At 36.8% G+C, this 12,267-nt stretch overlaps 1 protein-coding gene across 1 annotated transcript in view; it reads left to right on the top strand.

Annotated features, from left to right (window-relative positions):
- The window catches only part of LOC126247407 (parathyroid hormone/parathyroid hormone-related peptide receptor-like), a 335,703-nt gene that overhangs the window by 146,880 nt on the left and 176,556 nt on the right, over positions 1–12,267 (top strand). The window contains exon 6 of the mRNA XM_049948476.1: positions 11,529–11,623. Within this exon, the coding sequence (XP_049804433.1) occupies positions 11,529–11,623 (95 nt within the window). The remainder of the gene's footprint in view (positions 1–11,528; positions 11,624–12,267) is intronic.

The following is a 12,267-nucleotide window of genomic DNA, read 5'->3' as shown; positions in this document are numbered from 1 at the left end:
ATGAAGAGATGAGAGACAAAAACTTGCAGTTAGTTGTGTCATGATCACAGGTATACAACTTTACCTCCTGTACAGTTCAAGTATTAAAATGGAAAAATTTATAAGAAATAAGTAACACAGTTTGATACAATCTCTTTTAACAGTGATCATTAGCAAGTTTACCAAATTAATAGTTTGTCAAATTAGTTGAGAAATAGTAAATTGTGGTACAGTGGCGCTACAATGGAGTCATAATCTTATCATTATCGCTGTTCTGAAAGAAAAACCATGTGGAAGAAGAATAATCCATTTTTACACAAAATTATGACTTGTTATTTCCTTAACACTCCTGTCTTGTAGTTTTCTTTCACATAATATTGTTGTTCTTGAATGTAAAGTGTTTTAATTGGCAATGATAAATGAGTATTTTCTTGTATGAGGCAAAGCTTACCATTACAAAAAGGGAATTATTATTTTAGGGGAAGTAATGTTGATTGTTTTACGTTACATAGGGGAGTTACTGAGTCAGGTATAAAGGTCTTCAATAAGCTCCCCATCAATATAAAAAAGGAAATAAATAATGTACAGGTTTTCAAAAGGAAACTAAAACTATTCCTCATCGAACAAACTTTCTATAAAATGAATGAATACTTAGAGTTATGATGTACAAGAGTGGGGGAAACTGCCTAAGAAAAGCATTCCCTTAAAGATAAAATGTGATGCTGTTACTTGTAGTTTAACTGAAACTGTGGTGATAAAATGTAAATTTATCTGTTTCATTATGAGAAAATGTGAACTCCCATGTATCCCACTTTCTTGAGCATTCACTTAAACCTCTTCTTAAGGGATGCAGTTAAAACTTGTATTCATTCAAACCATGACCATGAAGAAAATTTACTTCCTTATATATGTCAGTAGCATAAAAATATGCACTGTCACTTATTCTACTATTTTAAAAAATCACTTAAACTGTTTTTGGCATAATGCAGGCTTTAATACTGCATGCAAGTAATTGTTCTTGTAAAATAAACCAATGTCTGTGCAATGTGATGTATAAATGTTAATGTACAACTGTAATTGCATCAATTGACTTGTCCTTTATTACTTGTACACTGGCTGTATAATATGTAATCAACAGGACCAAATAAATAAATAAAAATAAAAATAAACTCTTGCACGTAGCTAAACCATTTTTCTGTTTTTGTAACTAGCTGTTCCCATGAATGCATTGCTATAGCTCAGTCAGGTTAAATGGAAAAGAAAGAAAACAGAAAGCAAACATTTCTAACATCTATTGGAATTGTATATCTAAAAACAAAGATGATGTGACTTACCAAACGAAATCGCTGGCAGGTTGATAGACACACAAAGAAACACAAACATATACACAAAATTCAAGCTTTTGCAACCAACGGTTGCTTCATCAGGAAAGAGGGAAGGAGAGGGAAAGACGAAAGGATGTGGGTTTTAAGGGAGAGGGTAAGGAGTCATTCCAATCCCGGGAGCGGAAAGACTTACCTTTGGGGGAAAAAGGACAGGTATACACTCGCATACACACAAATCTCCCCCCCCCCCCCCCCCACTCCTCACCTGCCCACCCTGTCTGTGTCACCTCCTCCTCCCTTTTTCTGTCCATATTCTTCTCACTCCTCACTCTCCATCTCCTCCTGTCCCCTTTCTCTGTCCATCTCCTCATTTCAGCTTTCTATCTGCATTTCCTCTCACCCTTTGTCAATCTCCTCTTCCTCACTCTCTCTGACTTTCAGCCTTATTTATTGTTATTGCATATTCAACTTGTTACATCAGCTTCTTATCACTTGCTGATAAGTCATAAATACAATTTTCCTGTTTGTCAACAATATTTTGTTGTTATATATTTTATATATAAATGTATTTATATACACTACTGGCCATTAAAATTGGTACACCAAGAAGAAATGCAGATAATAAACGGGTATTCATTGGACAAATATATTATACTAGAACTGACATGTGATTACATTTTCACACAATTTGGGTGCATAGGTCTTGAGAAATCAGTACCCAGAACAACCACCTCTGGCCGTAATAACTGCCTTGATACACCTGGGAACTGAGTCAAACAGAGATTGGATGGCGTGTACAGGTACAGCTGCCCATGCAGCTTCAGCATGATACCACACTTCATCAAGAGTAGTGACTGGCGCATTGTGACGAGCCAGTTGCTCGCCCACCATTGACCAGACATTTTCAATTGGTGAGAGATCTGGAGAATGTGCTGGCCAGGGCAGCAGTCGAACATTTTCTGTATCCAGAAAGGCCCGTACAGGACCTGCAGTATGCAGTCGTGCATTATCATACTGAAATGTAGGGTTTCGCAGGGATAAAATGAAGGCTAGAGCCACGGGTCGTAACACATCTGAAATGTAACGTCCACTGTTCAAAGGGCCGTCAATGCAAACAAGAGGTGACCAAACGAGTGGTATCGGTAGTTTCAGTAGTCCGTTACATTACAACATGTAACCAATGGCACCCCATACCATCATGCCAGGTGATACGCCAGTATGGCGATGACGTATACACGCTTCCAATGTGCGTTCACCAAGATGTCGCCAAACACGGATGCGACCATCATGATGCTGTAAACAGAACCTGGATTCATCCGAAAAAATGATGTTTTGCCATTCGTGTACCCAGGTTCGTCGTTGAGTACACCATTGCAGGCAGTCCTGTCTGTGATGCAGCGTCAAGGGTAACCACAGCCATGGTCTCCGAGCTGATAGTCCATGCTACTGCAAACGTCGTCGAACTGTTCGTGCAGAAGGTTGTTGTCTTGCAAATGTCCCCATCTGTTGATTAGGGATCAAGACGTGGCTGCACGATCCATTACTGCCATGTAGATAAGATACATGTCATCTTGAATGCTAGTGATACGAGGCCGTTGGGATCCAGCACGGCGTTCCGTATTACTCTCCTGAACCCACTGATTCCATATTCTGCTAACAGTCATTGGATCTCGTCCAACGCGAGCAGCAATGTCGCGATATGATTAACCGCAATCGCGATAGGCCTCAATCCTACCTTTATGAAAGTCGGAAACGTGATAGTACACATTCCTCCTCCTTACACAAGGCATCACAACAATGTTTCACCAGGCAACACCGGTCAACTGCTGTTTGTGTATGAGAAATCGGTTGGTAACTTTCCTCATGTCAGCAAGTTGTAGGTGTTGCCACCAGCGCCAACCTTGTGTGAATGCTCTGAAAAGCTAATCATTTGCATATCACAGCACGTTCTTCCTGTCAGTTAAGATTAGATTAGATTAGATTAGATTAGGTTAATACAAGTTCCATGGATCATGAATACGATATTTCGTAATGATGTGGAACGAGTCGAATTTTCCAATACATGACATAATTAGGTTAATTTAACAACATACTTAAGTTAATATAACAACTTTATTTTTTTGTGTTTTTTGTTTTTCTTTATTTTTTTATTTTGATTTTTATTTTTTTTTAATATTTTTTTTCTTAATTTATATCTAAAAATTCCTCTATGGAGTAGAAGGAGTTGTCATTCAGAAATTCTTTTAATTTCTTCTTAAATACTTGTTGGTTATCTGTCAGACTTTTGATACTATTTGGTAAGTGACCAAAGACTTTAGTGCCAGTATAATTCACCCCTTTCTGTGCCAAAGTTAGATTTAATCTTGAATATTGAAGATCATCCTTTCTCCTAGTATTGTAGTTATGCACACTGCTATTACTTTTGAATTGGGTTTGGTTGTTAATAACAAATTTCTTAAGAGAGTATATATACTGAGAAGCTACTGTGAATATCCCTAGATCCTTAAATAAATGTCTGCAGGATGATCTTGGGTGGACTCCAGCTATTATTCTGATTACACGCTTTTGTGCAATAAATACTTTATTCCTCAGTGATGAATTACCCCAAAATATGATGCCATATGAAAGCAATGAGTGAAAATAGGCGTAGTAAGCTAATTTACTAAGATGTTTATCACCAAAATTTGCAATGACCCTTATTGCATAAGTAGCTGAACTCAAAAGTTTCAGCAGATCATCAATGTGTTTCTTCCAATTTAATCTATCATCAATGGACACACCTAAAAATTTGGAATATTCTACCTTAGCTATATGCTTCTGATTAAGGTCTATATTTATTAATGGCGTCATACCATTCACTGTACGGAACTGTATGTACTGTGTCTTATCAAAATTCAGTGAGAGTCCGTTTACAAGGAACCACTTAGTAATTTTCTGAAAGACAGTATTGACAATTTCATCAGTTAATTCTTGTTTGTCAGGTGTGATTACTATACTTGTATCATCAGCAAAGAGAACTAACTTTGCCTCTTCATGAATATAGAATGGCAAGTCATTAATATATAATAAGAACAACAAAGGACCCAAGACTGACCCTTGCGGAACCCCATTCTTGATAGTTCCCCAGTTTGAGGAATGTGCTGATCTTTGCATGTTACGAGAACTACTTATTTCAACTTTCTGCTCTCTTCCAGTTAGGTACGAATTAAACCATTTGTGCACTGTCCCACTCATGCCACAATACTTGAGCTTGTCTAGCAGAATTTCATGATTTACACAATCAAAAGCCTTTGAGAGATCACAAAAAATCCCAATGGGTGGTGTTCGGTTATTCAGATCATTCAAAATTTGACTGGTGAAAGCATATATGGCATTTTCTGTTGAAAAACCTTTCTGGAAACCAAACTGACATTTTGTTAGTACTTCATTTTTACAGATATGTGAAGCTACTCTTGAATACATTACTTTCTCAAAAATTTTGGATAAAGCTGTTAGAAGGGAGATTGGACGGTAATTGTTGACATCAGATCTATCCCCCTTTTTATGCAAAGGTATAACAATAGCATATTTCAGTCTATCAGGGAAAATGCCCTGTTCCAGAGAGCTATTACACAGGTGGCTGAGAATCTTACTTATCTGTTGAGAACAAGCTTTTAGTATTTTGCTGGAAATGCCATCAATTCCATGTGAGTTTTTGCTTTTAAGCAAGTTTATTATTTTCCTAATTTCAGAGGGAGAAGTGGGTGAGATTTCAATTGTATCAAATTGCATAGGTATGGCCTCTTCCATTAACAGCCTAGCATCTTCTAATGAACACCTGGATCCTACTATATCCACAACATTTAGAAAATGATTATTAAAAATATTTTCAACTTCTGACTTTTTGTTCGTAAAGTTTTCATTCAATTTGATGGTAATACTGTCTTCCTCTGCTCTTGGTTGACCTGTTTCTCGTTTAATAATATTCCAAATTGTTTTAATTTTATTATCAGAGTTGCTGATTTCAGACATGATACACATACTCCTGGATTTTTTAATAACTTTTCTTAATATATCACAGTAGTTTTTATAATGTTTGATAGTTTCTGGGTCACTACTCTTTCTTGCTGTCAGATACATTTCCCTTTTCCGGTTACAAGATATTTTTATACCCTTAGTAAGCCATGGTTTGTTACAAGGTTTCTTACGAGTATATTTAACTATTTTCTTGGGGAAGCAGTTTTCAAATGCATTTACAAAAATGTCATGAAATAAATTATATTTTAAATTGGCATCAGGTTCACGGTACACCTCATCCCAGTCTAACTGCTGTAGGCTTTCCCTGAAATTTGCAATTGTTAAATCGTTGACTGAACGTACTACTTTGGAGGACTGTTTAGTATTGCTGAATGGAGCTATGTCATATATTGTAACTAGCTGTGCACCATGATCAGAAAGACCATTCTCAACAGGCTGAGCATTTATCTGGTTAAACTTATCTTGGTCTATAAAGAAGTTAGCTATCAGTGAGCTGCTATCCTTTACCACCTGAGTAGGAAAATCAATAATGGGTGTCAAATTGAAAGAACCAAGTAATACTTCAAGGTCATTTTTCCTATTACCCTCTTTAAGAGAATCTACATTGAAGTCCCCACAAATAATAATTTGCTTCCGTCTGTCTGACAGATAGCACAACAAGGAGTCCAAATTTTTCAGAAATAGATGAAAATTTCCTGATGGGGACCTATATACAGTTACAATTATAAATGTGCCTTTATTTAATTTAAGCTCACAGGCACATGCTTCTATATGTTTCTCTACACAAAACTTTTTGTTTCTATACTTTTTGCACAATGATAACTTTTGACATATATGGCAACTCCTCCTTTCTCCATATTTTCTCTCATTACATGTGCAGAGAGCTTATATCCACTTACATTTACCTTATCCATGTCAGTAACAATGTGATGCTCAGACAGGCATAGTATATCTATTTCATTCTCAGCTTCTAAATCTTCTAACCAAACCAGAAGCTCATCTACTTTATTCTTTAAACTCCCAATATTTTGATGAAATATACTTACATTATTTTTAATTATACTTTTATGAGAACCTTTCCTTATTCTAACATTTGCAGTACTCTCCTGTCTGAGTTTCTCATTGTGCTTAGGCCTAGTTCCTATACCAGTGGTCACATGGTGTTCAGAGAGGCAGATTATGTCAACTGGGTTGGGTGACTTTAATTCATCAATGCAATTACCTAGGACTGAGATACAACTTGGTGGAGATAAAATTTCTGGTGATTGGTGAAAATTTATAATTGACAGCTGTGATTGGTGATCCAATGTGCTAGAATTGTGCTGTTTAATTTCTTTCCTAAACTGAAGATTTGTTTCAATCCTAACCTCTCGTAGAACTTGACATGTTTCTGTCTTACCTATCCTAAAAAAGATGCTGCTCCAACACCTGTAACCACTGGTATTTTACCATTCATGGCAGTGCCTCCCCCCCTTAAATTTCCTGCTATTACCCCAGCCGGTTTCCCCTTCCCTTTCCTGTTGAGATGTAGGCCGTGCCTGGTATAGTCCCACCTACTGAGATAATCAACAGGAACCACACCAATATGAGCCCCCACACCCGACCCAAGCAGCCGTTCCAACTCCAAATTAACTCTCCCAATAGAAGAGTTCAAATGAGGCCGGTCATGGCATCTCAGGACAGATACAAATTCAACATTGGTGTGTCTCGATGCCAACACAATCTTTACCAGGTCACACTCTATACTGTACCCAGGATCCCTGTCGATGCTGTTTCCTGGCCCTCCCACAATAACCACGGTGTCTTCCCTGGTAAATCCTTTACAGAGTGAACCTAAATCCTCTGTCACCTGATCCAGACTAGCACTTGGTTTGAAAAAAATTTGTGACCTGGTATTCTGGTCCTAATTCCTCCTGCAGAAGTTGGCCTACACCTCTGGCATGAGAACTGCCTAACAACAAAACTTTCTTCCTTTTCGATGACTTTCCCACATTCTTTTTCAATTTCCTATTGAAAGTTTGTTGTGTCCTGTCTACACCTACGTCTTCTTGAGGCTCATCAGTTTCTAACTGAAGCAACAGGTCAAACTTATTTTTGACATTCACCACAAGACTGTCAGACTTAGTTCTAGGCCTGTTCCTTCTGCTACCTGTTGCCACTTCCCACCTCTCTTTGCCCTTCTCCCTCCTTAACCTGTCCAGATCTTCCCTAGCCTGATCTAGCTCAGCCTGAAGGGCAGCAATTTTCCCCTCCTGTTCCACTATCTTCCTATCTCTGAATTTTGCATCTGTAGCACATCATCTTCGTGATGTAGCGATTTTAATGGCCAGTAGTGTATTATATACAGGGTATCGCTAAGAAACACCAACAAACTTTAGACACAAGTTCCTCCCACCAAAACAAGAAAAAAGTCTAGTAAACAAGGGTGCTAAAGAGCATACCTTAAGAGATATGAGCACTAGTTCATCTGAGATACTATGAAACATATTTCTTCTACTGCAAGCTTTTGCTTTTCATATTTGGTGAGGCAGTAGTGTGGACCAGACCAAGAGAAAAACTCTAGTAAACATGGGCTCTAAAACATATAGCTTAAGAGCTATAAGTAGTTATTCAGTAGAGGAGATCTGTTTCACACTAGTGAAGATAAACAAGTTCATTTTAGACCCTAAGTTTATTAGACTTTTTTTCTTGTTTTGGTCAATACTTCCTGCTCCCAAAATATGGAAAGCAAAGACCTTGCAGTAGAGAGGATCTGTTTAATGACATTTTAAAACCCATGTTTATCACACACTGTTTTACTTACACCTATATAAGGAACCTGTCCTTAAAATGTGCTGGGGTTTTTATGGGACACCCTGTATATTAAATTATGTAGAGTATGTCTGGCCAAATGTTCATTAGAGTATTGCATAAAAATTTAAGGTAAATAAGTCAAGAAATTTTTGACATTTTTGGTAATAGCACTTCCCTTTTATATTTCACATGTTTATTTATATATGAAATATATATTAAAAAATGGGCATATAAATACACATTCATATTCAAATGCAACATTGTGTCAAAATTTCAACGCAATCAATGAAGAACTTCTGGATATTTAAGATTTTGAACAGACAAAACATTTAAATTTTTATTTATATAGACGTAAATTTTCATTTGCACAAAATTACAAATCTCCAAAAGTTCTTCACTGATAATGTTGCATTCTAACATGCATGTGTTTTTGTATACCTACTGAAGCATCAAATGTTCATCATTCAGAATCTTAACTCTCTGAAAGTTCTTCACCAATTCCTTTGAAATTTTGACACAACATTGCATTCAAATATGAGCAGACAATACTGTTTGTAATTCCTGATTGTCAGGCAGTGCACATTCTGTGTCACGACAGTTGAACATCCCATGGTCCACTGTATAGAAATTGCTTCAAACCATTCTCAAATGGTATTCACACAAGATCCATATTGTACAGCAGCTGGCACCATAGGATCCACAACATGTTGACTTCGCTGTCCACTTTCTCTTAAGTAGTGAAGTTGACGAGGGCTGACCCTGCACCATCCTATGGACAAACAAAGCTCATTTTTCTCTGACAGTGGAGGTGAACACACAGACTTGCTGAGTGTGGAGATCTTCACCTCCAGTCACTGTGCATGAAGTTGCTCTGTACAGTGAATGTGTCTCCATATGGTGTGGCTTCATCGCTATGTTCATCATTAGCCCATTCTTTTTTGAAAAATTTGGCTCTCAAGGATCAAAGAGGTGCAGTGTGATGGCCAGCATTAATGCGATATGCTTTGCCAGCATGTCATACTCACCCTACAGGAGAGAGATGCATTGAACAGTTTTCATTGCAAGATGGGGCCCCACGGCACATTGCTCTTGAAGTTCACCTGCTTCTCTGAAAAACATTTGGAAATGATCGAATTATCAGCCAATTATTTCCAAATTCTTGACCGGCATGATCACCTGATCTCACTCCCTGTGATTCCTGGTTGTGGGGCTACCTGACGGACAGGGTTTACCAAGGGAACATTCACACGTGATCTGAAGTCCAGCATATCAAGACAGATAGTCAGCATGCTTTGTTCTACTGTGCAGTATGCAATTCTGTGCTTTCAGACTCTCCTGGACACTGACAGGTGCCATATTGAGCCACTTTTGTTGCAGTAATAGTACTAGTATGAAATGGTATGATGTACCATAGTTGCACATTTAAAATCTTTCAGTTGAACTGGTTCTGCATTATTTCTCTTCCCCATGTCCTTGACATTAATGTTACCAAGTTTGGTCCTTGTATGGTAATTAGTTTCTCTATTATAACTTATTAAATAGGGAAAGTTTGATTATAACCACCTGCTATATAAAAACATGCATGTGCTTGAATCCAATGATATGTCAAAATTTCAAAGCAAGTGGTGAAGAACTTTTGGAGATTTGCAATCTTGTACAAATGAACATTTACATTTTTATTTAATAGATTACTAACCTGGCTTTCAAGAAACGTATACATGTTGATATCTATATTTCTGGGAGAGTTATACCTTTAAATTCGTTAAAATGCTTCCTCTGTGATTTTCAGTTGGTACCCTGTTTCATCGTCCTTATTGATTATTTTTAAGTTTAAAAATTATTGCTTTGCTAAACCTTTATTTGCACTTAACAGTGCGCCATATTGCAGCAGTCTCTTTGTTTTTGACTGTAGACATGTATCAGAAGCACCAAGACTTCATGAGTGTCATAACAGTACAACTGGGTGTGCAACAGATTATGACTGATTTGATCATTGGCTTTAGACAGATTTAAAAGCAGCCCACAGTTTAATTCATAGCCACTTTATGGAATTAAGGTCGAGACAGATGTATCAGTTTATATGGTTTTTTTCTTAATCCATTTTCAGCATTCAAAAGTATTTTATTTTTATTCAAACAGTTCAGCATCCTTTTCATTAAAATATTCTGTTAGTTATCATTCGTCTTTACCTTCTGATGCATATTAGCCACCTTCCTTTATCTAAATGCTGTGTCAATTTTTGTTACAAGAAATTCATAATTATGACTGTAATCATTTATACTTATTATTTTAGCCATTTAAGTCAACTTCCCCACTTTCATACTTTCTTATTCTTATTTTTCTGCAGCTTGAGTTGTACTTAGAAGCTAACCCATTCACTAGTTTCATGAATTAGCTGTCTCCTAATAAGGCTCTGTTTGTAATATAATAAGACCTACAGAATAACCACTGAAGAAATAATTACACTGTTAACCTCACCACTGAGGGCCTTAAAACTCCAAAACATAATTTTCACTCTTATATCAACCTGCCCTTTCTCGTCACTGTCAATATCAAATCATGTTACTGCTTTTTTCATAGCTTTCAGCTTGTAGCTGACATCAAATGCTCATGAATTTTAAGGTCTCTTGAAACGTAATATTTATTAAAGAATCACAGACCAACTTATAATGTTGGTAAAGTTTACTGGCCATGGATAATGTTGAGGACTACTACCACTGATGTGGCTGAGCCTGACATGCTTGTAGATAGCATTCTGGCTAGCTGAAATGGCAGAAATGGGAAAACAGAATTGCTGGCAGAGCTGTGAGCCAATTTCATTTTATGCTTGGGCAAACATATATGCTTCCTGTACTTTTCAGTAGATCTCTTGACAGTTCTTGGAAGAACTGCACCCAGTAGTTACAGTCATACTCTCACTGGTGGCATCACAGCTGTTAGAGCAAAGCTTTTGTTACTGTTTGTTGGTATCTATCTTAGCCAGAAACTGCTAACTCAATAATTTTTGCTGGGTGAGAATCATTGTCATTGAAAACTTGTTCATTTTGTTGCTGTAGTCAACAGATATTGTTGTATGTATGCTTGTGTGTCCTGTAAATTTATCAGACTATAATTGAAACATGGTAATGTAGACAGTATATCACAAATCATTACGACTGTTTTTCCATTATACTGAAGATTTAAGGCACTGTTAAAAGATGAATCTTCTAGGCAATGTTTATTTTTATATTTTGCTTTGTATCTGTTCACATTCAATAGCAATCAAGTAAGTGTACATGGCAGATACTTTTCACAGACATCATCAATAAACAATGTTATAAATCTGTTGTGTTACTTATGATGGCTTCATATATAAATGAAAACAATGTTTCTTCAGAAACCAATGAAATTATAAAGATGCTTTATTCTTTACAGACATATGTGCAACTTTCAAGAGACATTGCCAAAGCAGGCTACAGTATTTCAATGGTATCACTTATTTTTGCATTCACCATTTTGGCATCTGTCAGGTACGTTGTATTGTGTTAATTATAATCACACACACACACACACACACACACACACACACACACACACACTAGCAGTCAGATATCAACCAACATTTTCATAAGAAGTTGTAGAATTTTCTGAAGGAACTAATACCATCAAATATTGCATGACAACAGTTCACAATATAAGCAGTATGATGCCTCAGAGTTGTTGGCTTGCTGCTGAGGACAACTGTGCAACAACTTTTGTTACTGCCACAAAATATTTCTCATTTTAGATACAGAAGGAAGTACCCTATCCAATCTTATATTGCATGTGTGATCAGTGATAGCTCTGGGGATTTTGTATACTAAGGTAGATGATTAACATTTTGAAAGAAGGCAGGGAACAACTGCATCTTGAGAGGAGCATGCTACATTGCTGGAATATGGGGTCCTGGAACAGACACAACCCTCAGTTGCACCGTCAGTGTTCCACGTATTTAGGGGCAAACAAAATTTGCATTTTGTCATAAATGCAAATACAAACGTGAATTCTGCATCAAAAATGTGAAGACATAAACTGCTACTTTATAGAAAATTGTATCTAGATGAACTATTTTATCAGAGATGGTTTGAAACAGCTTTATTTTCTGCATATAAATTTTCAAAATGTAACCAATCTT

This window comes from Schistocerca nitens, chromosome 1 (genome assembly GCF_023898315.1).
Source record: "Schistocerca nitens isolate TAMUIC-IGC-003100 chromosome 1, iqSchNite1.1, whole genome shotgun sequence".
Lineage (NCBI taxonomy): Eukaryota > Metazoa > Arthropoda > Insecta > Orthoptera > Acrididae > Schistocerca > Schistocerca nitens.
This window is presented reverse-complemented; position numbering and strand designations above follow the sequence as displayed.